Here is a 24,286-nt window from a genome sequence, read left to right on the forward strand (position 1 = left end):
CAGTTGACTCCTACCAGCTGCCTTTGTTAGCTGCCATCAGACGCAGCCCTCCCCCGGGTCCGTCTGATTCACACTTCGTTTCCTCTTCTCCAGAGATGATGATGATGCCGGTCAAAGTGGGGATGTGTCACCATTAATAGTAGTGTATGAATTATACCTGCATGCACGGTGGTTACATGGTGCTCTCATCATTACTGATGTTACATGGTGGAAGTATTCACAGCCTTTCTAGTTTACATACTTTATATGTTTTTCATATACAATAAAAGTACAAACACCAACACTGTAAAAATACTGAATATATAAAAGTACATGTTTTTTCAGGCTGTCACAATTGATAGAAAAGAAATAGTAAATAGAAATATAATATTAACAAAAAACCAAAGCACATTTATTTCTTGAAAATCTCTTTATTACATGACAGAACATTCACTGATCATAGATATGAAACTGCAGCAATTTTTAAAAACAAAGTCAGACCTTCACTGTGCCCTCATACAGCACAGAAGTGTTTGTGTGTGTATAGAAACAAAAGCCTTTTTTCCTGAACATGAATCATGATGATATAAAAACAGATTCCTGGGCTGTCTGATTGACGTGAATAATTAAATATTATTCCCAGTTTTCAGTGTATTCAGTGATTTGACATTTTACAACTGAAGTTGTTTCCACTTTTATAAACCTAAACCTAAATATATGAGGAGTCAAAGGGAATTTTTTCCTGCTCGTTATGTTTTCATCTGTTTCAGGCTTTACGGATGATTGAAAGTCTCTCACAGGCAGAACCAGTCAGAACCAGTTTGGAAGTTTTCCACAAGAAAACAAAACAAATGTAAACTGTTCATATGTCAAAATCATGACTTGATGTCTCATAATTATGTCACAGTTACATGACACATCTCATGACTCTTTGCTCCGTCGTATATGGATGTGTTTGTTTTTAGTTATTTGATTTAATTTCTCACAACAGCATCATCATCATCATCATCATCATCATCATCAGTAAATGTTCACTGGTTTCCAGGCTAAATTTAGATTTCCAGGTTCCTGAAATTCTGGAATTTGAACACAATGAAAAAACAAAAAAAAGAAGAAATGTGACCACTTATCAAAGGAATGCCAGAAAAGAAAATTAATCTTTAAACATTTGGGAAAAAGACACATGCATGAGGAACAGAGGGCAGTTTGAACTTGCAGTCCGCTTCATTTTCTGGGCATAAAAATCCTCTTTTAACAGTATTATTGGGACTAAAGGGTAAAGCCACACTGTGCTGGGAGGCTGATTAGAGTTTTAACTCCTCAAGTGCTTTTGGCAGTTCAACATATTAAAGGAATAATTCACCCAAACATGATTAATTTGTTTTGATCCCACTACTACAAAGAAGCAAAATGACCACAAAGAGACAAAAAAAAACCAACTACAACTACTAACAACCACAAAGAAGCACAAACTGGCAGCTATGTCAGTGTCAATAAAGTTTTATTTTGTCTTTATTAAAGGTTCTGTAAATGATCGTCACTGGCAGTACTGGCTCCACTGTCAGACTGGGAGAGAAATTCACCTCAGGACTTCACCACACCAACGACACTGATGGAGACGGTAAAAACTCTACAGGATTTGAGCCGGTGGTCCTCAGTCCAGTCCTCCTGTGCTCTGGACTCATCTCTTTCTTTGTCGAAGCCTTTTCAGATAAAACCGTGGTTTCTTATTCAGGGGAGGAAAATCTTAAAGGTCACTTTCACCTGAACTCTGTCTCATCTCACCTGTGGGCAGAGCCTGTGTGTTTATAAATGTGGGGCGGACCAACAGTTTAACAGGAGGGACTCAGTAACTCAGATCACACACAGAGGGGGTGTGGCTTCGCTCTCTGCTCAGGACGCCATGACGACGCTTTATCTTTACATAGAAAACAGTTGTTTTCTGCTGTTTTGTTGCTCAGAGTCTCATTTACAGAACCTTTAAACAAACACTCCTGTAGGTCCCAGCTTCTCTCTGTGGACACCCCCAACAAACCTGATCCCACAAGACGTCACAAATCCGCTCTGGATAATTCAGACTAAATATATCCTGAACAAATCCAGATATTCTCAGTCTGTAATTATAAACCTCAAAAATCAACAAGCTTGGATGAAAAATTCCTCGACATTGTTACAGACAGTGACAGTGAGATATGATATCACATGATAAGCGTCTATATCTGACAAAACAGCAGAAAACATTCAACTGAAAATATAAAGTGATGAAGAAGAGCGTTTAAATCAGTGAAACAGGAAGCAGTGAAAAAACGAAGGGACGTGAACCATTGAAGTGGAAAAACCCTAAAGAACAGAAAATAACAGGCATAAAAGTTCTTATATAAAACAATATTAAAAACACACAGAAGCCTTTAGAGATAAACACGAGGCTGGATTAGACACATGAAAAGCTGCTGCAGATCTCAGGACACGACTCAACCACAGCAAGAAAAACTGTGTTTCAAAGGGATTTTTCCTTAAAAGTGGTGGAAGAACAAAATGATTGGTCCACAGGGAGGTCAGAGGTCAGGCTAGAGAAACAGGTGGACACTGAAGGACTGATCACGAGACGTCACTTAGCGATGCGTTTGGTAGAGGCTCATGGGAAACTGTCGGCACAGTGTGGGACGACTGAGCTTGGTGTGTCTGGTGTCTGAAGAAAGAAACTCGCTCCACAAATAAAGCATCAAACAGCAGAGACGTGTTAAACACCTCCCTCTGCTGGACGCTGTCAATCATCACACCGTCTGAAAAAGACTCATCACCTGAGATAAAACTGATTATTTCCCCCACTGAGTTTTTTTTTCTGTGTTTGTGGAGCAGAGTTCCTTCATTTCAGCTACAAACTTGTGAGGCGTTCAGGGCCACAACAGAAAATTAAATGACGACAACTGGACGACTTTTCTTCAGAATTAAAGGCAATTTTTCCTTTTGACTGTTTCATTTGAAACATTTTTCTACATAAGACAAAAAAAAGATCTTTACTTATGCTGCTGATAGTTTGTCATGTTGGGGCCCGTCGTGTGGAGCCACTGACCCACACCATGAAAACTCTTCTTGTCTGTTGGCAGATTTATGACACCACTGATCTGATTCGTGTTTGTACAGAACTTGTTAATAAAAGAGAAAACTCTCCTCTGTCAGGCTCGGATTCTTTGTAAAAACTGCAGCAGAGGATTTAGTGGTTTGATGGTTTTAGTGTCTGTTCTTCCTTCAAAAATCTCGCTTTAAGTTTTAAAAAACAAACAGCTGGAAACATCTGGATCATCAGTATTTTTACATCAAACACCTGCTGGTATTAAAATGTCACACGCTGACGGACGCTCTGCACTGTGATTGATTGATTATTGGGAAATTGATCAGAGTGTCCTCAGCTGTGGCGAACGACTAAAGACAGGATTTAAAATGACTTTAAAAATGGACGTCAGGTCAGCCGCCTGTCGCTGAAGCTCCGCCTCCTGTCGTCACGTTAAAGGAATAGTGCGTAAAATAATCTCTGACCTCTGAGCACAAGGCACGTGTGTGAACGCAGAAACAGACTTATGCCGTTACGCTGGCTGGGGGGTTGAGTTTCTCCGTCTCCGGTTGAGCTGCTGCCACCGCAGGGCCGCCATTACTGGACTCCGGCTTCCCGCCTTTTTTCCATGGAAACCCGCGTGTCTTAATAAACAAGGCGACGTCAGCGATGAATGCCAGCATCGCCATGAAACCAAATGCCTGGAGGAGGAGGGAAAAAAACATCAGCTTAAGGAAAGGTCAGGCAGGTGAATGCAGATTCTCACATAAGGAAGGAAAGAAGGAGGCAGTGAAGGAGTGGAGGGGGTAAGTAAGGAAAATGAAGAGTAGAGCAGGAAAAGAGGAGGTAAGAAAGTAAAGAAAGGATGAGTCAGAGGACAAAATGAGGAGGAAGGAAAGAAAAAGGAAGGGAAAAAGATGGGGAGGAAAGGAAGTGGAGGTGTAGAAGGAAAAGAGGTGGCAGAAAAGGAAATGAGGAGGTAGGAAGGGAAAGAAACAGGTAGGGAGGAAAAAGAGAAGGTACAGGAGAAAGAAAGGAGGAGCCAGAGAAGGGAAGGTAGGAGAGGAAAGGAAGAAAGTGGGTTATAAAGGAAAGGAGGAGGTGAGGAGATGAGGCGGGGTCTTACCACAGCACTCCTCTCCAGAGTCGTGTCGCCATTTTGTGCAGCAAAAGCGATGGAGGAGATGAAGAAGAACAGGGCGATGCCGGCGGTGTAGAAGAAGTCCTGCAGGAGAGAAGAAGAAGAAGATCAGCTGAGGACAGGAAACACAACCCGTCACTCCTTCAAGGAAAAGTTCAACATTTTGGGAAACAGGCCAAGTGACTTTCTTGCTGAGATCTAAATCAGCTTCATGTGTGAAACCAGTGAAACCAGTGAAACCAGGAGCGATGGTTGTGACAGCTGGTCCTCAGCCAGTGAATCCCTCACTGAATCTGTTCTCTGTGACACACAGGCCTCAGACGGATCAATAAGAACTCAGAGACGCTGCTGTTACCAACAAACATGGTGGACAACAGATAAATGTTTAAACAAAGGACCTGATGTTTCTCCCACTAGCATGAGATCCTGAGCTAAAACCTCGTGTGAATGTGACAGAGACAAAGTCTGTGGTGAAAATCCAAAGTGGCTGGTGCAGAGGTGGACAGTCTGTAGGGGTGGAGGTGGAGTCAGATGCCGAGGTGGGGGCAGGGGAGAGTTATGTGTGCGGCGGTGGGGGGGGGGGGGGGGGGGGGGGGGGGGTCCTCGACAGACCCCTATAAATAAATACATTATTATCATTATTTATTAAAGATCAAGTTTTATCTCTTGTTACACAACACCTGTCCCCCTCAGGTCCTGTCCCCCTCCTGTCCTGTCCCCCTCCTGTCCCCCTCAGGTCCTGTCCCCCTCAGGTCCTGTCCCCCTCAGGTCCTGTCCCCCTCCTGTCCTGTCCCCCTCCTGTCCCCCTCAGGTCCTGTCCCCCTCCTGTCCTGTCCCCCTCAGGTCCTGTCCCCCTCCTGTCCCCCTCAGGTCCTGTCCCCCTCCTGTCCTCCACACCTGCAGTTCACAGCTGCCACCAGCAGGTGGCGGCACCGCATCACGTCGGTGTTCCTCCGCCGCCTGAAAGACCCGCGTGGAAGCTGCAGCTCTACTTCCGCTCTGTGAAAACTGTGACGTCAACATCAAACGACAGACGTGAACTGCCTGTCCCCGCTTTGACCTTTCACCCTGTTCTCCCGGACCCACGATGCCGTGGAGGTGCTGCGTCCCCGGGTGTAAAGGCTACGATGAGGCGAAGTCGATGGGCGTCGTGTTCCACGGTTTACCGACCAGAGACCCGCCGCGCTGCCGGACATGGCTGACAGCGATCCGGAACCCCAGGTACGACGAGAACACACCTGTCTCCAGGTACAGCGGCGTCAGGGTGTGCAGCCTGCACTTCAGACCCGAGGACTACGAGGAGGACTTCCGCGCCAAAATCCTCAACATCACCCCCAAGCCGGTGCTGAAGAGCGGCGCCGTGCCGTCAGTGTTCCCCGGGAGAGGGCAGGCGGAGCCCGGCGGGACAGACCCATCTGCCCCCGCTCCCAAGAGGAGCAGGACGCGGGTAAATGCTCCTCAGTGTTTTAGTGTTTCAGGAGCAGGTGTCTTTTATTCTTCTGTTACGTTTAATGTTTACTAAACACAGAGACACGCTGAACACACACCTGAGACACGCTGAACACACACCTGAGACACGCTGAACACACACCTGAAACACGCTGAACACACACTGAACACACACCTGAGACACGCTGAACACACACTGAACACACACTGAACACACGCTGAACACACACCTGAGACACGCTGAACACACACCTGAAACACGCTGAACACACACTGAACACACACCTGAGACACGCTGAACACACACTGAACACACACCTGAGACACGCTGAACACACACTGAACACACACCTGAGACACACTGAACACACACCTGAGACACGCTGAACACACACTGAACACACACCTGAGACACACTGAACACACACCTGAGACACGCTGAACACACACTGAACACACACCTGAGACACGCTGAACACACACCTGAGACACGCTGAACACACACCTGAGACACGCTGAACACACACTGAACACACACCTGAGACACGCTGAACACACACTGAACACACACCTGAGACACGCTGAACACACACTGAACACACACCTGAGACACGCTGAACACACACCTGAGACACGCTGAACACACACTGAACACACACCTGAGACACACTGAACACACACCTGAGACACGCTGAACACACACCTGAGACACGCTGAACACACACCTGAGACACGCTGAACACACACCTGAGACACTGCTCAGTTGAACCTGTTCAGACCTGATTCTCCCTCCAAACCTCAGACCCTGATCCCGGACCTTCTCTAAAACCTTCATTTCTCAGCCTCTGGACCAGAAACATGGAAGAAAAACCTTTGAGACCTTTGACTTGTTTTCTGCATCACTGGACCCTGTGCACAGCTGGAAAACAACATTTGTCAACATTCACAGTTCAACTAAAAAAAAAAGTTTTAACGCTTTACGAAGGTAAAGATGATTTACAGTAAATGTCTCTCTGCTTCAGAGGCTGAGAAATAAAGGTTTTAGTGACAGATGCATCAGGTGAACCTTCACCTCTGGATAGCGGTGATACTGTTTTCATCAGGTATCTGCTGTGATCTCGCGCCCACGCTCAGGTCGTCAGCCACTGTCCGAAAAGTAAAAGCTAAAACCACTGACAGATAAATCGAAATACATTTCCCACAATCTCAGCGAATCACGGTGCATTTCATCGGTCACATGTCTGAAATGACAACATCATATCCCAGGTGTGTTCGTCTCACACCTGCAGGACAGAAGGGACGGGACAGTCACATGACACTGTTGGTGTTCAGTTATTAATGCTGCTAAATGTGAGTGGGATTTTGAATGAAGTATTTCTTTTAGTCTGGAACAGAAACAGGAAGTTCAGGTTTCCCTCTGCAGATGTTACAGATGTGATGGACACGCGTTAAAGTTCTGCTGCTGACCCTCTCCTGCTCTCTGTCCTCAGCCGACCTGCGGAGCTGCAGCCGGCTCCTCACAGTCTCCTGCGGCTGCCGGCTCAGAGGACAGCTTCTGCATCGTGGTGTCGGTCGACCCCCTGGACGACGGCAGCTTCCACTCAGAGCCGGAATTCAGCTCAGTGGCGACATCCGACGAGTCTGACGAGGACCCCGACAAAGACTGTACCATCGTGTACAACCACAACTTGATGGAGCTATTCAGGATGTGTCAGACGTGTGGGCAGCCCATAGTGGAGAAGGAGGTTTTCCACTCGGGGGCACAGATGAGGGTGAAGTGGAGCTGTCATGGCGGACACTCTGGGACGTGGAAGTCCTCGCCACGCCTCAGAGACGTGCCGCCATAAGGTCCACCAACGCACTGCTGCTTCTGCTCAACGGACATGTACAGAGTGTGGGGAGTGTTAACGGCACAGGGACAAGAACAGGAAGGCTGTGATCCCCACGGGGGGGTCGGGGTCGGTGGGGGGAGGGGTTACTGGCTGAAATGATGAGTCAGCAGCTGGAGGACGAGTTGAGCCTCCAGGTTCAGACTAACTGTGTCCAGACTGGTGCAGGTCAGGTGGGGCCCCCAGCTGACGGGGGCCCCCACCAGCTACAGGTTCATTATGACGTTCAGATAGGAAACATGAACACGTATAATTCTGTTTCTGTTCCAACTCAAATAAACTCTGCAATAATTCAAAGTGCTTCTTTTCTCATGGTTCATGTGTCGGGTCACTTCCTGTTCTGCTGCACCGACACTCAGACTGACAGGTGACACTCGCCGTGTGTCACCATCACAGGTAGTGTGAGTGTTTGTGGGCGGAGACAGACTCAGATCAGCTGTGATCAGCAGCGCAGTAAAATGTGGTTTATATGACAACAGGAAGCCACTGACAGACTACAGCCACAGTAAGTGTCCACACAGGTGGTGTTATCTCAGTCCACAGTCTCACACCTGGACTCTTCTTCTCTGTCGTGTTTTCAGTGAAACAGTAAAACCGGGTGGTGACGACAGAGGAATCCACTCTGTGCCGTCACATGTACATTTCTTTGAAACTCGACTCAGTCGACTCAGAACTTCCAAATAACCACCTCTGTTACTTCTCCTTTCAGTCAGACTGTTCCATTCTGTTTCTGATTACTCCACCAGGTTCTGTTCATAAATCTGAATGACAGACGAACTCTTTGTCTTTCAGGCAGCTGAAGGTTGATCGGTACAAACGGTTCTTGACGTGTGTGCATGAACCTGTCAGTGAAGAGATGTGACACAGTCCTGCTGAGCCTCCCTCATCCAGAGAGGCTCAGATCCTCTCTTCCGATTGCTTTTGGTTCTTAAAACCAAAACCATATCTTCGTATCAACACACAGTAACATAAAGATCTTTGACAGAGTTTAGATCATGAATCAATCTGCAGTTAAAAGGAAAATCTGTCTGTAACTCCTCATCCTGAGAATATTTACAGGTGAAAATGTGAAGGACCTATGTGTCACAACTTTAGCCTTTATTGAATCCTGTATCTGTTTTCATGTAATCAAACAGTCCCATCACCAGCAGCTGGATCAGCTGTGATCAGCTGTGAATCATGATGTTCAGACAACATCAATGTGAGATTGAAGGAAACTTAAAAACAGGAGGATTCTCAGTGAAGTTCTGCAGCCTCTGTTTTTCTGGTTTCTAAGTGGATTTCTGGAGCTTTATTCTGAAGGGACATCAGAGATGATGACATCCACAGGAAGTGAAGTCACACTGAATCAGATCAACATGTGGCTCAGGTCCGATGGTTCAGGTCAGATTCAGTTAGGAGCACTTTTTTGGGTCAAGATATAAATGCTCATTACTGAGCTTCAGAGGTGCTGGTGGGTGGGTTCTGACCAGGCTAGCTCTGTGCTATGCTAAGCTAACCAGCTGCTGGCTGTAGCTTCAGAGTGGAATCAGTATAACTCTCAGGAAGAAAGTTCAAATTACTGTTGAACTGTTCCTGTAACAGAGCCAAACATTTTTATAAACGCTGAGGACCAGGATCTGTGGAGGTGTTCTGTTAAACCAGAGTCAGGTCTTACCAGACTGGGCCAGCACGGGATGCCGACCCTGCTGTGCAGCTGGGTGGAGAGGAGGATGAGGAGCAGCAAGGTGAAGAGGAAGGCCGTGCAGCTGACGAACTCAAAGAAGTAGAGGGCGGTGCAGTTGTCACAGGCGCTGACCACCTCCTCCAGGATGAAGGCCACAAAGGAGAGGAGCTGAGGAGACACAGAGCATCAGGTTAGAGAGGCGTCAGGGTGACATCACACGTCTCCTCTCACAGGAGGCGGAGCACTGAGCACGCTGACCCTTACTTGGTTATCTGTAAGCCTTTATTTTGATAGGACAGTGAAGACTGACAGGAAATGGGACAACGGGCAGGAGAATGAAACGCAGCAAAGAGTTTTCATAGCCTCGCCTGTTAGCTTAGCTTGAGCTCTGCTGCACTGCAGCTTCTCTGATTGGATGTTTCCAGTGTGCTTCAGTTGCTCGTGATCAGGAACAGAAACTAATCTTTAGAAACTTGTCACCGTAGTAACAGAGGTGACATAAACTTAGACAGGAGCCACAACAGTACGTCACAGGTGAGCTGTGGTCCCAACAACACGACACCTCTGAGCATCGTTTACATTTACACACTGGGTTATGAAACCAGTAGAAAGCACAGAGCTGCTGACTCAGTGTCTTTTACTAGAAGTGACAGTTGTGGTAGAACTGCTCCAACCGCTCAGCTCTGTGTGTGTGTGTGTGTGTTGGCGGCAGTTGCTTCCCAAAATGCCAACACACAACATGTGGGCGTCCTGGGCGTGTCTGAACCACAGAAGCTGAGTCAACAGGAAGAGGAAGGAGGACGTCACCCCGTCCTGCTGCAGAGACGCCGCCTCAGGACGAACCAGTCCGACCCCCGCAGGGTCTGATGGTACGATCCAAAACGCTTCTACTCAACTCAGCTTTGTTCTTCAGCTCCTCCACGTTTCAGAGGGAACATGAATGTTTTATACATAAAACACATCCTCAGTTTTCATGTAATTCCAGCTCTGTGATGATCATCTTTATAAATATGGTCTCATTTTCTCATTTACATGAACATGTGAAGCATCTAAACTGGATCCTGGCACAGTCCCAGCTATGAATCCAGATGTTCACTAACATCTGTTAAAACACTGAAGAGATGTGACACAGTAGTTACTGAGTTAAATGACTTGGTGATTGAATGATTTTGCTGGTCAAACACTCTGCTCACGTTGGGGTTGAGCTGCAGTTGTCTGATTTCTGAGACCATCTGAAACCGGCGTGTTATTATTCTAAAAACAGCTGGAGGAGCTGCTGTGGGACGTCAACATGAGTGTAGTACTGTATATTTGGCTCATGTGGTAAACCAGACTTCCCATCACACCACTGGTTTTATTGGAGGAGCACTGTGGCGCGCTGCAGTTCAGGGAGAAAAACTCTTTGTGTTTTCTTCAAACTGAGACAAACCCTGAACCACAGAGTTAAAATCAGACCTGACGTCAACAGAGTCTGAGCTGGTCCTGGTCTGTGGGGGCAGGGCTGCAGAGCAAGGCATCATGACCGCCACGGCTCAGGGATCAGTCATTTCTCTCCCACAGCATCTGAACTAAAACAAGCTCATTAAAGAGATTTCAACATCATCCTGCTGCTCAGTGACACCTGACGGCCGGAGGATCATATCTGCATGTTAGTGTCAGGAGAAGAAGAAGAAGAAGAAGAAGAAGAGACCTCAGTTACTGACTGTCTAAAAACTCTCCTGTGGTTTCATTCTCATTCACACGTCACTGTCTGATTAAAAACACAACCGTTCAAATCTGAGCAGCAGAGGTGAACAGATAAAAAAAACAACAGATCCTACATGTCCCAGAATGCAACTGGATTGGTTTATATACTACAAGCTCCAGTCTGTAACACAATCAGAGTGTTTCTGTAGTTCCAACAACTCAGAGAACAGAGTGAGACGTCTTCTCTGTAGAGGATCTCTTCCTCCCTCCATCTCCAGGCTCCAGATGCTTAAACCTCTGTGTAGATTCATGACTAAAACTATGTGAACGCACAAACCAACACACTGGTGATAAAGCTGTGCTGCGTTCACTTGACTCTGTTCCATTTATCTCACTCATTGAGAGATTGGCCTCACGTGCACGGGCTTCATTTCCACTCCCACAATTATCCATAAAGGATGAAGACTCTCCTTCATCATCAGTCTGCAGACACTTTTCACTGTCTGAGCCACAAGTTATCAGACACAGAAAAGAGCGACAACAAAGACACACAACTTCACTGACTGTTGGTGGATCACAAACAGGAGCCTGACCTGACACCTGAGTGAACCTGAACGTCACACCTGAGCAGCTGCAGGGACACAGACTGTCCTACACTCACACAGCATCAGTTCTGTGGAGGCCCCCCTTCCCTTCACTGTGCTCCTGTTCAAACCAGCACAACACTTCCTGTCCCGTTTCACAATAAAAGCACTTTATGGTGAAGACTGCAGTGTATGAACAGTACGTACTGTTACAAGTTGCTCTGAAACAGACACAAGGTCAGAATCCGTCTCTGAACCAGCAGAACGAGCTGCTGAGCTCTGTGGAGAAACCTGGAGGCTGTGGACACACAGCAGCATCACAATCTGTTCACAACACCAGTAACCTGCAGTCACACCTGAGCTGCTTGTCCTCAGGTAAGGACGTAATAATCATTAGAGTTACTAATGACTACCCATAAACTAATTTCACTCAATCACGTTCACCTGCAGTCTGTTCCCTTCACACTGACTCTCTTGGATCTAACCCAGATTTATTCTGATCCTGGACTGAGACTCTGGGTAGATTCAGGTTTCTGTGAGATCCTTCCAGTTTCTAACAGAGGATCTACAGGACTCATCACCTCCTTCAGCTGAGTGCAGGGACCGTCTCCTCTAACCCTACAGCTCAGTGACCTGCTGGTCAGGGACACATCACAGGTCAGACTAAAGATGGATGCACCCACACAGAGCAGAGGTTCAGCTGATCTGGAGTCAGATCTTTTAGAATAAAACTGAGTGTTCAGGACGGTTGTGGCTGCAGATGTAATCGAACCTGCTTCATGTTTGGTTGAAGCAGATTTACTGTGTTTTTGAGCTGCAACGATCAGTTGATTGATAAATAAGTCATTCTTGAAGTGAACGTGTCAAACTTCCTCTGACTCCACAACAGACGGCCGAGCCCCCCCACACCCTCCGTCCCCGCAGATCCTCTTTTTTTACAAACACTCAGTAATGGCAGCGGCGTGCATGGGGCCCGGGGCCGGATGCAGCCGTCGCAGGATCGGTGGCGTGTTGCGACAGCGGAGGGTCAACTGCTCTGAGATCTGCTAACGACAGCTCTCTGCTCTCCAACAGTCAGACCTGCAACACTCTCACTTCCAGTCTGCAGCTTCCTGCAGGGCTGCTGGATGAGGAAGGTCCAGTCACACAGAGGTCACTCTCTCACATGTGTTCAGGTTTGAAGCTGCAGTCACTTTTCCTCCTCCATTAATCTGTCAGTTATGTTTTAATGGTTCTTTTGAAAGGTGCAGAACCAACCATCAGTCCAGGACGTACTCAGGTGAGGGAGAACTGTTGTGGTTCTGATCCAGGCGACGTCTCTGCACATCAGCCCATGTTTTGTGTTTGAGTCAGTAACTCTGTATCTGGGCTGGAAGCACAGAGTCAGGTTTAGTAGCAGCAGCTCGACTGAACTTTAGATCCACTAAACTTCCACCTGCTGATGGTCCTCATTAGGACTGATTTGTGATGCATTCTGGGTAAATGTAGTGCTGGTCACGTCTGCAGAAAAGAGCCACTTGTTTTGTCAGAACAGTGAGTGTTGAGTGGAGCAGCAGTAAGAATTGTATCGGCTGTCAGTGACTAACATTATAAATAAAGTTTCAGTTCAGATCTATGATCAGCTGTTGTGTTTTAGTAGCAGCTACTAAATGACTCCACATTAACACTAATGAAGCTAATTAACCTGAAGAACCTGAGCTGAGCAGCAGAGGATCTGAAACATTGATTATTGATCGATATTGATTGTTGTGCCTGTAATAATCTGACTCACTGAATGAAATGAGCCGAACACACTTAGCTGTTATTTATATATCTACAATGTTTTTCACCTCTTTGTTGTAAATATTGTATTTCAGCTCTCTCACCTGCAGCACTTGTTTGTTTTATCTTTGTTTATATTTTGGTTTGTTTACTGTTTTGCACCAAAACAAACTGTGATAAACCAGATCGTGCTTCATGCTGCGTGTACGTCAGAGTTCTGCTCGTATCCAGGACGGACTGAGCACGTGCAGACACACACACACTGACCCTCAGGCTGGTCGCTGCTCAGGCGTGATCTCACCAAACCCACAAACTGGGAAGCTGCACACAGGCGTCGAACTGTGGGAACCAGCAAACCGCATCGTTGTCTTCTCTGAGGTCGTCATGGTGACATAGAAACCATGGCGGGAAGTCACAAAAACATCAGCAGCTCAGACGGCAGCAGCCGCACTAACACACACCTTTACCAATCAGCAATCAGCTGAGACAGGGTTCACCAAGTTACATCCCAGCTGATTAGACATTAACTGATCAATTAAGGCGACCTGGACCCATGTATGGATTAAGTCTACGTGGTACAGAGCCTCTGTTTGAAGTTACTGTTAATATTTCTCATTCAAAGCCACAGAGCTCAGTTAAAATGCTACTGAATGACTAGAAAGACACAAAAACGCAACAAAAACACACAAACCAACCACACAGAGACTGAAAAGTGAAAACCATCACACAGAGACCCAGAAGAGACGGGGACTTTTGTTGTTCTGATATCAAGCTGCTAATGTTCAGTAAAGATATGATGTGTTCAGGTGAGCTCAGTTGTCTACAATAATAATAATATTCAGGGTCTTTGAACTCACCACTTCCAAGATTTTGACCAGGAAGCGGATTTTATCCAGATGCTCTGATGGAACCAGGCAGCAGGAGGATTTGGGGTTCGGAGCTGTGGTCGAGGAGTAAACTTCAGAGGCCATGATGGAGCTGAGAGACACAACACAGAGAAACATTTAGGGCTTCGAACTCTTCAGTTTTAGAGGAAAGGAAGCAAAATAGCTCCATCTCTTCAGTTCTCTCCACAGAGCAGACACCGCCCCTCAGTCTCTGTTTGTCCTGAGGGAAGACGGACTCACAGCCATGATGGTTAATGAACCTTCAGATGTTTTTTGTCCATCAAAATCTTTGTGCAGTCATGCTGTTAATTTTGAACAACACTGACTTTCCAGCATGAAATGCAAAGCAACACCTAGACTCTTGATACTGGCTACATCAGCCCCACACACATGCAGACTAACACTTTCTTTTAGCCGAGCTTTTGCCAGCTGCACTTCTCCGTACGACTGTGTGTGTATTTGTTGGTATTTCATGTTTGATTTTTTTGTGTTTTTACAAGCTACTGGATTCAATAAAGTATCTATCAATCTATCAATCTATCTGATAAGGAGATGTGCTCGTACTGTCACCGTATGATCCACTATAATGAGCTGAATGTTAATCTGAATGTGTTTGTTTTGGCAGCACAGGGACACCGTACATGTCACAGCGCTCTTACAGCACTGTCCCTGATCGAATGACTGCTTTCATTATCAGTTCATCGAATGATTATTCTCTTGATTAATTAATTAATTAATTAATTCCTTTGTAAAACTGAAGGAAAATGTTCATCACAGTTTGAGGCTGGAGCTGAAAAGTGTTTTTGCTTTAAAAAAAAAAAAAAAAGACTGCGGTGATGATTTGATAACCAATAATTTAATAACTGAACTGCTTAGAGAAGGCTCTCATATCTTCATGTCCACTGTAAACTTGAGTCTTTTTGTCTGTGACATTCAGAAACACATGAAATACTTGTCTCATTGGAGTGAAAGTGAAACTGCGCAGGTACAGGTCATGGGCAGGTGGTGTACAGGTGAGACATTTATGATCTGACTGACTGATGGCGAGTCGACCATATTCTCCCGGACAGAAAAGGCCTTTTGTCACCGAGCGCAATATCTCAAAACCAAACGTCATTTAAAAGTGTGTGTTTTAATCATTCCTTGTTCATACACAAATACAGACACAATGCAGAATCAAACTTGCGGCTTCACCGTAAGCGGATGTGAGTCCTGGTGGACTCGGCTCATGCTTTATCGACCATGACCGAACGTCTCATCTGTGATCGGCCTCTAAAACCACTTTTCTCCGTCATTCTCTGTTGGTTTAGGTGTAAAATGTTCGAGGGGAATACCGCAGGAGTTAACTGGTAAAAGGTGGAGCTCTATTCACACCAGCACTGCTGAATAAAGTGCAGAGCGGATGTTTTATTACACATGAAAAGATTTTACTCCGAGTTTTCTACATATTGTTTTTGGGTTGAGAAACGACGTTAATTAGTAAATTGACACTTTTTTAAAGGCAGTCTGGCGTGTGACGTTTCCTCCGCGGCACGAACCGCTCACGGTGGCCTGAAATCCGCTCAACTTACCCGCTACGACCGGAAGCTCGTTTACAGTCAAATGTGTAAAATGCTGGAAGTCTGAGAAACAGACTCACCGCCGTCTTTTCTTCCAGCTCTCAGGAGAATCAGGTTTCCAGCTGCGCAGTTCCGCAACTTGCTGCTTTGTTTCTCTGCTGCTCAACAACTTCACTCAAACTTCCGCGTTTAGGTTTTGTTTTTTCTGTAAAGTCAGCGGGAAACCCTCGGACTTCCGTTGGCAACTTTCAAAATAAAGTGCGTAACTCGAGATGGGAGCGGGTTTCATCCGGTGTGTTTTCATTGTGTTGTGTTGTGTTGTGTTGTGTTGTGTTGTGTTGTGTTGTGTTGTGTTGTGTTGTGTTGTGTTGTGTTGTGTTGTGTTGTGTTGTGTTGTGTTGTGAGTTTGAGTATGTAGCAGGTTTGTCAAATAAATAAATATATGAATTGTTCCTTGATCATTGTCAGTGTTTTTAAATGCAATAATAATAATAATAATAATAACAACAACATCAACAATAACAATAACAATAACAACAACAACAACAACAATAACAACAACAACAACAACAATAATAATAATAATAATAATAATAACAATAATAATAATAATAAACCCTGATTTCATCTACATTCTGCCTGTTTTCACGCGGGGATTTTATTGTATTATCGTGTGTTATTTTATTTATTGTGAAACACTTTGAGCTGTATTTCCTGTATGAAAGGTACATCATAAATAAAGTTTATTATCATTATAATAATTGTGGACACCACCAACACTGTTACCGGCTCTCCTCCCCGGCCTGTGCCCCCTGTGCTCGGCCTGCAGGAGGCGCTGCAGCCCGCTCCTCTCTCCGTCCTCCTCCGTCCTCCTCCTCTCCGCGGTGTGTGTGTGAGGCTTCCCCCTCTTTAAAGGCGTGAGAGCCGGCTGGAGGCTGTAAAGGCTCTCCAGCAGCCAGAGGAGGAGGAGGAGGAGGATGAAGCTGTGTGTCCTTCAGCGTGGAGCTGATCTCAGTTCAGTCCGTCTGAGCTGAAACTGGAAACTTTCTGATGCTTGTCTCACTCTGGAGCTTCTTCTTCCCGCACCTGTGAGAAGGTAAATCAGAGAAACTCTCGGTCTGATGTCTGTCTTTCTGTCGTGTCTCCTCACGGACTTCACTCCTGTTCTCTGAGCTCATATTGATCCTGTTGTATTTTAAAAATCACTGAAACATTCACTGCTGCTGTGACTGTTGATTTTATGATCTAATAGCATCTCTTTGTAGAAGCAGCTTCTTTTCTAACATGTTATAAATCAGCGCATGATCCTAGAATCTGATGCTGAATCCAGATGTTCTCAGGTGCACAGCTGCTTTCTTTAGAGGGAGAACAGGTTATGGATTCAGGGGAAGAGGAGAGTGAAGTATTCTGGTGTACAGATGAACAAATGCTTTCTGCTGTGTTTTGTTAAATGTGCCTCAGATGCCTGAAAAGAGCAGAATGAACCATGAAGTTAGTGTTTCCTCTGATTTCTGTGGTTTGAAGGTCTGAAACTCTGCTGATGGAGATGGTTTTGTGGTGGTTTTCTTGATGTTTGGACTGTGTGTGTGTGTGAGAGCAGAATTCTGGATGTGGATTGTATTCGTGCTGTGAACTGGTGCAGCCTGTGAGTGACGCAATGAGGAACATTTCATTCACACTGTAACTGTGCGTGTGATGTGACTTTTCATCTGTTTTTAGAGAAACATGTTAAGTATTTAGTAAGTATCTTCTAGCATTAGCTTCATCTAATGTTTTATCACCGATCAATAACTTGTTCATTAATGATACATATCTGTTCACACCTTGTTGTCAAAAATCTCATGCCTAGTTGTTCTTTTATCTCTGAGGTGGATCATTGTAAAAGACACCATTAACATTAACAACTGCAGACCTGGAGGCTCCTGACAGAAATCTGTTTTATTACCAAACAGAGGAGAAACATCAGCCTGTCGACCGCTGAGTTCTTCTGGTAATGATGAAAACTGATCTATAAAATACTGAATAGGATTAGTTACTAACTTTAAACCTTTTTTATTAAAGCTCCACACAGTCTAAAGGTAGATGTCCATGTGTTTGTGATTATAAAGCAGGTCTAGGTTCTATATTAATACTGTGAAAGTATCAAAGCCTCAGTCCACAGAGAAATGCACACAGCCTGTATTCAGAAACTGAGCCTTAAAACCAGCCGTCAGGACTTCTGGAACTTTGTGATGTCACAACAAAGCAGTCACTGCTCTCAGCCCCGCCCCAAGCCCCGCCCACCTGGACCCACCAGCCAGCCTTGCAGGATTTGGTTTCTCTGAGTGTTTATCTGAAATCTGCTTGGATGACTCAGAAAACAGTCAGCCAATCAGAAGAGAGGCTCAGATCCTCTTTTCTGATTGGCTGACTGACGTGTTGTTACTAGAGCTCCAGAGAGAACCTGAGAGAGGAGATGTAAAACTACACTGAGATGGTTTTTGGTTCTTAAAACCACAGATTTATCTTCTGATGGAGATCAACACTTCAGATAAAACACAGCAGAAGTTAAAATCTGGAGCTTTAACCTGTATGAAGTGAAAACATATTTTTGCATCATCATACATCCACAACTAAAACACTAAAAGTCACAAAGTGTTAAACAAGTGCGTCCCAGCCAGTTTTGTCTGTTTATGTGTTTTCTTAAGATCTTACAGAAACGTGTACATAGTCTAATTTTGTAGTATTTTTGGTCTTGTCCATGTCGTGGTCTGAAGCTGAAGGTCAGTTTATCTCATCAGACCTGTAGTTTTCCTGCAGACACTTCTGTGAGCTGCTTTTCTTGCTGACAGCCACATGCATTTGCAATAAATTACAGTAAATTTAAGACACACAGGATATATGTGAAACATATTAAATCTTGCATTAAAAAGTCAGTATATTAATTCCCCAGGACCTCACCTGCCTCTCAGGTGACCCAGAGGTGGACAGCCTGTGGGTCAGGGGCTGAGGTTTGTTCCTCTTCAGAGCTGCAGTGAGGTGAGGTGATGAGGAGCACTGATAAAGAGAGGATGTGCCAGAGTCGGTCTGTGTAGGTGAGACAAAAACCTCAGGCACCACTGAAACAGATAAACCTGCACCAGGTCTCATCTGGACTCTGAGATCCAGGCTTCACACACACACACACACACACACACACACTGAGCACACTGTGACCACACGATCTTATGTCGTACATCCTGACAATCATTTTAAAATCCTCCGTGCAGAGTTTATGTTTCCTTCCTTCCTGGTTTTACTTCACCTTCGTGAAACGTGTAGAGATTTGAAACTAGATAATCCATCACAGTCAGTGTTTAGTCTACTTTAGTTTTTCTAGTCAAAGCTGGATTATCAGTTTGTGGTGCTGCAGTTAATATCATCATCATTTATACCTCAGAAAACAACATCTGTATCAGAAGATACTGAGGTTACAGCTGTCGTCCATGTTTGTAATTACTGTCAGTTCAAATTAAGAAACTTTATTTTTGTCCCCAGGGGGCAATTTAAAGGGTACTAAACACAAATACACAAAAAAGAACACACAACCAGTGCAAGACAAACTGACAAGAAAAACATCGACATGAAAAAAAAGAAATCAACAATAGTGCAAAACAAAACCCTGTAATATTATAATGAGAATGACAGTGAGAAATGGAGAATGACATTACTAGTGCAAATAGATTACTCACTGTAAAAAATAGCTGCATGAGAGAATGATCTTAGTGCATATGAGGTATATTTGGTATATGAGGTACATGAGGTACATGAGGTACATGAGGTATATTAGGTATATGAGGTACATGAGGTATATTAGGTATATGAGGTATATGAGGTATATTAGGTATATTAGGTATATGAGGTATATTAGGTATATGAGGTATATTAGGTATATTAGGTACATGAGGTATATGAGGTATATGAGGTATATGAGGTATAGGAGCATGGATAATAGCAGTCAAAAATCCAAAGTTGGAAAGCGACTGGGTGGACTCCAGGTTCTGAAACCAGACTAACAGCTGTGTCAGTCTGAACCTGTCGGAGGACCCGTGGTCAGGAGGGATAAGGTGTGTGTGTGATTCATGGTCAGAAACACACTGATGTGTTGTTGATGCAGATCTGTGTCACCTCCTTAATAAAACAGAACGAGTGAGCAGGAACTGTTTCTGTCTCAGCACAGACGGAGCCGACAGACTGATCAACAGCCCACTGAACCAGGCTGAACAGGGTCGTGAGGGTGAGGGTGTGGAGAGGAAAGAGTTAATGTCCTGTCAGTGACAGGTGATGTCTGCCAGGTGTTGAGTGAGGATGCTGCGTCACTGGGAAAGACAAACCTCCATGTTAACAAAACCTCTATATCGACCATAGAGAACCGTAGATCAGTATTTGCTGTGACCCCCCTTTGCCTTTAAACCTGCCCCAGTTCTCCTCAGCACACCTGCCTCAGTTCTTCAGGTGCTTTTTACAGGTGGGTTGTTCCAGCATCTTTGAGAACCTGCCACAGCTCTTCTTCTTTAGGAGGCCTCAGGATGTACCACACATCTCTTTAGCTTTGTTTACTCCTGCCGTCCACGACTGGCTCCATGATGCTGAGATCAGGACCTGGTCTCCTGGTCTCTGAACATTGTTCTGGACTCAGTGTCCAGCTTCAGAATGAATCTTGGACCAATCAGACGCCTCCTGACCAACCATTAGCTTCCAGGTCTGAAACCTGAAGCAACAACAGTGAAGGAGCTGCAGTTCCTCTAACGACCACTAGAGTCTGGCTCCAGCAGTGAGTCAGTCCCAGAGACTCCCATGTTCAAATGTCCGACTTTACAGCAGAAAGGAACATGTTTACAGCCTGGTACAGAAACTGTTCTGGTCTCTGGAGATCATTTCCTCCTTCATGACACCTGTACGGCTGAATTTATACAACTCACCTGTTTACATTTTATTAAGGACTAAATGATGGAGAATTGAGGGTGTGGCCTCTTTGAGTGACAGGTGGGTGAGTGTATGGTTGCTGCAAACCGTCATGCACTGAAGTCTCTGCTACACACATGCCCCACCTCTTTGACCATATTTGGATTAGCTGGGAGTTAGGGGAGGAGTCGGGCACTGCCAAGATGGTGACGGTGGAGCAGCTCACTCTGAGCTTCAGAAACCTGTGGGTGACATCACAGAGGCTCCGCCCATCTGTATTTACAGTCTGTGGACTGACGATGGAGAAGTTCACTTCCTGTATGTTCAGACTGGAGAAGCAGAAGAACCTCATCACTCACATAAACATAAATCATCTTGAGAGATATTAAAGCTTCCTGGTTTAAAAACAGTAATAATGGATTTTGTGTGGAGGTTGATGGAGGAACATCTGCAGCTGGACACCCTCCTCTCCTCTGTCTCTGTCCTCTCTGTATGAAGCTCTGATAGTTTTTATTGTTCTCCACAAACATTTTGTTTGTTGTGACGCTGAGCAGAAACCGTTACCCAGAAACCTCGGCTGACAGCGAGCGGCGTGCTGAGTGAACGCCTCTGACTGACATGAATTATTAACTCCGTTGTAGTGCTGCAGCTGTACAGGGACCTGTGTTTCACGAGCAGCTCTCTAATCTGCCTCAGCTGGTGGGAGGATTCATCTGCTGCTCGACTGAACAGCTGAGAGCTGCTGTGAAGCTTCAGCTGGGCTCCATCAAACGCTCCACACCTCCACCCAGCATCCACCTGCTGAGCTCACAGACAAATGACTTCACCCTCTGTGAAGTGATGGAGCTTGATTTTTATATGGACAGCACCATGAATTCCAAGAATGACTTTTAATGGGATTCCTGATTTTTAATGGTAAAGAGGTTTAAAATTTCATCATCACAGCATTGAAGATGTGAAGAAAACCATTCAGATACCTGTGATTTCTAACATGACCTGTAATCTGAGTGCACTGACAGTAGTTAGTGATCTTACTTTAACTATTACAGCACAAAGACTGAGTCACAGCAGGATTTAAAGTGAGTCGTCAGTTCAATTTAACACAGTGATCAGAGCTGAAGTGAACGTGCTCTGACTGACCACGGCCACCATGTTCCCAGCTCACGTCCAGCTCACAGAGGGAACCTTGTCTTTTAAAAACACTATTTTCACACGACATCACAGGAAACAGAACATTCACAGTTGTGTTTTGTTGCAAAGTGACGATGCAAACGCAGCTTTTGTCTTTAACACGCGTTCATGATGATGTCAGACGACGTCGTGGTGATAAAATCAGCAGCTTGACGCAACTGCTGGTTAACCTGTCATCTTAACGGACCACGTCTCAGTCACTGCTTCAAACTTGTTCCGTTGTCATGACAACAGAGACTGTGTCAATGAGAACAGCGTCATTGTGAGTTCAGCTGCAGTAAAATACTGTGAATGTGACACAGAGAGAAAATAAAAGTACAACTTCTAACACGTGTTCATGTAATATCACGTTTATCATTGTGTCATCACCTTAATAACTGTGAGGTAAAGTGCAGAATGAGATCATCTGAATTATTCAGAAATCACATGAACTAATTAATGACTTCATCACTTATTCATTTCGAGGTGCAGGAGGTGAACACATGATTCATGTATTCAGAGCATCACATCTGCATCACTTTAAATGTAGATGTGATTTACAGGATCTGCTCCCGGAGCAGTAAAGTTTGTCCTGAGGGCGGCACTAGAGGATCATGGGATTGAAAGTAAGAATTCCAGTAAGAAGTAATGGCAGCGATAATTTTACTGTACTGAACCAGTTTTGTGGTAAAGGTCTGGTTTAGGCACAAAAAAAATTTGGTGACGAAGGAGTGAGGAGGCGGGAAAGAGTTCAAATAAGTACTGTTAAGGTTAGAGGATGTTTGTTGTCATGGTTACAGTAATAAACATGGTTAAGGTTACAGAACGATCGTGGTTAAAAGAAACCAGCTGACTCAGGCTCCAGATAGAAAATGTAACTTCTGGCCCAATGTTGGTCTTGGTCCTCGGCCCGAGTCTGGCTCATATAGCTCCACATCTGGGCTGATTCCAGCTGTTATCCCCTGGTATTGACTGATGTTCTGTGTGTGAGCCAGAGTTGGTCCAGATGTGGAAACAGCATCTGATGATCGTGCTGTATTTTGGATCCGGGCTGTGGACCTGGGCCGGAAGAAAACGAGCTTGGGCCTGATATGGGCCTGATTTTTTTTTTTGTATCCAGGATGTTTTGTTGACGATCCACCTCGACCCCCTGAGACAACGAGAACATTTAATAATAATAATAATAATAAAAAAATAATAATAATAATAGATTTTATTTGTAGCCGCCCTTAAAGCCATCCAAGCTACGGTGGCCCTGAGAGCTCAGTGCACTGCAGCCTAAGAAAACAGAACCAGATACAGAAACTGGTTACTGCAAGTAGCACAGATGACCATGGAAGAGTTTCAAAGCTTTTAACTTCAAGCTTTGAACAACATCTGTGTCCCAGGAAGGAGCGACTCCAGTGGTTAGTTCACAAACACAAACGCCCTGTCCCCGGTACAACCCTGTGTTTCCTGTCTCTCACTGTCTCCAATAAAGGCTTGAACATCCAGAGAAAGAGAAAGAAAAAAGACGTTCTTCTGCACAAGCTTACGGCCGTGCGCTGAGGCGGTGGGTCCTGGCGTCGGGGAGTCAGGTGAAGCGGCAGCTTGAAGTGTCTGACCTGGTTCCAGTAACTGCAGCTGCAGAACTAAATCCCCTCCAGCTTCAGCTCCTGAAACGGTTCCTTGGTTTCTACAAAATTCCTGTGGTGGAAAAAGTGAAGGTGAATTTCAAAAGCCAGAAATCATCAGCTGACAATTAATCACTGATATTGATTTTGCTGATATTGATCAAAACAGCCAATGGACTTGATCTGGATATAATAATAATAATAATAATATCAATGTGCATTTTTTTGATTTAAAGAGTGTAAGATTTTACCTGTATTGCCTTCCTACATCAGAATTACTCACCTTGGTGTATTTCAGTGACCTTGGTTGACACGTTCAGTAAAACCTGATCCTCCACAGTTAAAGAGCAGATCTGTGGTCAGATGTGAAAATAGCCTCCTGGACTCTGTTAGCCTTCTCTTCCGCTCCTCCTCCTCACATCCCGTGTAACTTGAGCAGCAGCAGGATATTTTTACTGGATGATATCTGTAACTTCCTCCTGTGGAGTACATTACCGCAGGCTGGTCGGGCGGCGCGGCCTCGCTCTGCCCGGGGTTAATCAGATCGAGCCCGAGTGCTGCTGATGGGATAATGGAGGGAGGTGATGAAGTGATTGGTGGCTGAGGTGGAGATTCGATTGTGTCGTCCTGACCCAGCAGAAATGACTTCCTGGGAGGGTGGAGTTCATCAGAGAGACTCCGACTCCTCCAACATCCAACTGATGAGGCTTTAAATAAAGATTTAGCTGCTGGACAACAGATGAGCTTTAAGGTGCTGCTTCACAGACTGACAGAAGTCTGAAGCTCCTGAAGTTTGTTTTTAGTCTGAATGTTTCTAACAGAGTCGTTTTCAGAGGCACAAACTGGACGTTACTGGTAAAGTCTGGACGTTTCTGGAAATGGACTTTTTTGAAGATAAGGATAAGTTTGAAAAGTTTTTTTTAAGTT

At 45.0% G+C, this 24,286-nt stretch overlaps 3 protein-coding genes across 5 annotated transcripts in view; 2 read left to right on the forward strand and 1 right to left on the reverse strand.

Moving 5' to 3' along the window:
• Positions 1–390: 390 nt before the first annotated feature.
• Positions 391–15,873, reverse strand: cmtm6 (CKLF-like MARVEL transmembrane domain containing 6). Of its 2 annotated transcripts, none has more exons than XM_071469098.1 (5): positions 15,734–15,873; positions 14,065–14,185; positions 9,168–9,344; positions 4,158–4,256; positions 391–3,732 (listed from the first exon to the last, which is right to left on the reverse strand). In XM_071469098.1, the coding sequence occupies exons 2-5, from the start codon at positions 14,176–14,178 to the stop codon at positions 3,556–3,558; spliced, it is 567 nt and encodes a 188-aa protein (XP_071325199.1). In that variant the 5' UTR covers positions 14,179–14,185; positions 15,734–15,873; the 3' UTR covers positions 391–3,555. The 2 variants fall into 2 exon arrangements, with proteins under 2 accessions (XP_071325199.1, XP_071325200.1); XM_071469099.1 differs by having other exon boundaries at positions 3,416–3,732; positions 15,666–15,805.
• On the forward strand, positions 5,181–7,807 carry LOC139612936 (uncharacterized). Its single transcript, XM_071469097.1, has 2 exons — positions 5,181–5,619; positions 7,112–7,807. The coding sequence occupies exons 1-2, from the start codon at positions 5,260–5,262 to the stop codon at positions 7,466–7,468; spliced, it is 717 nt and encodes a 238-aa protein (XP_071325198.1). The 5' UTR covers positions 5,181–5,259; the 3' UTR covers positions 7,469–7,807.
• A 592-nt stretch (positions 15,874–16,465) lies between the features above and the next one.
• The window catches only part of cpne4a (copine IVa), a 50,472-nt gene continuing 42,651 nt past the window's right edge, over positions 16,466–24,286 (forward strand). Inside the window, exons 1-2 of one of the 2 annotated variants that reach the window (XM_071469210.1) lie at positions 16,466–16,749; positions 23,227–23,452. The gene's annotated coding sequence lies outside the window, so the exon portion shown is untranslated. The remainder of the gene's footprint in view (positions 16,750–23,226; positions 23,453–24,286) is intronic. The other variant, XM_071469209.1, reaches the window with a different exon arrangement.

The sequence above is a fragment of the Trachinotus anak genome, unplaced genomic scaffold (genome assembly GCF_046630095.1).
Source record: "Trachinotus anak isolate AG129_WGS33_773 ecotype Australia unplaced genomic scaffold, CSIRO_AGI_Tana_v1 ptg000032l, whole genome shotgun sequence".
NCBI lineage: Eukaryota > Metazoa > Chordata > Actinopteri > Carangiformes > Carangidae > Trachinotus > Trachinotus anak.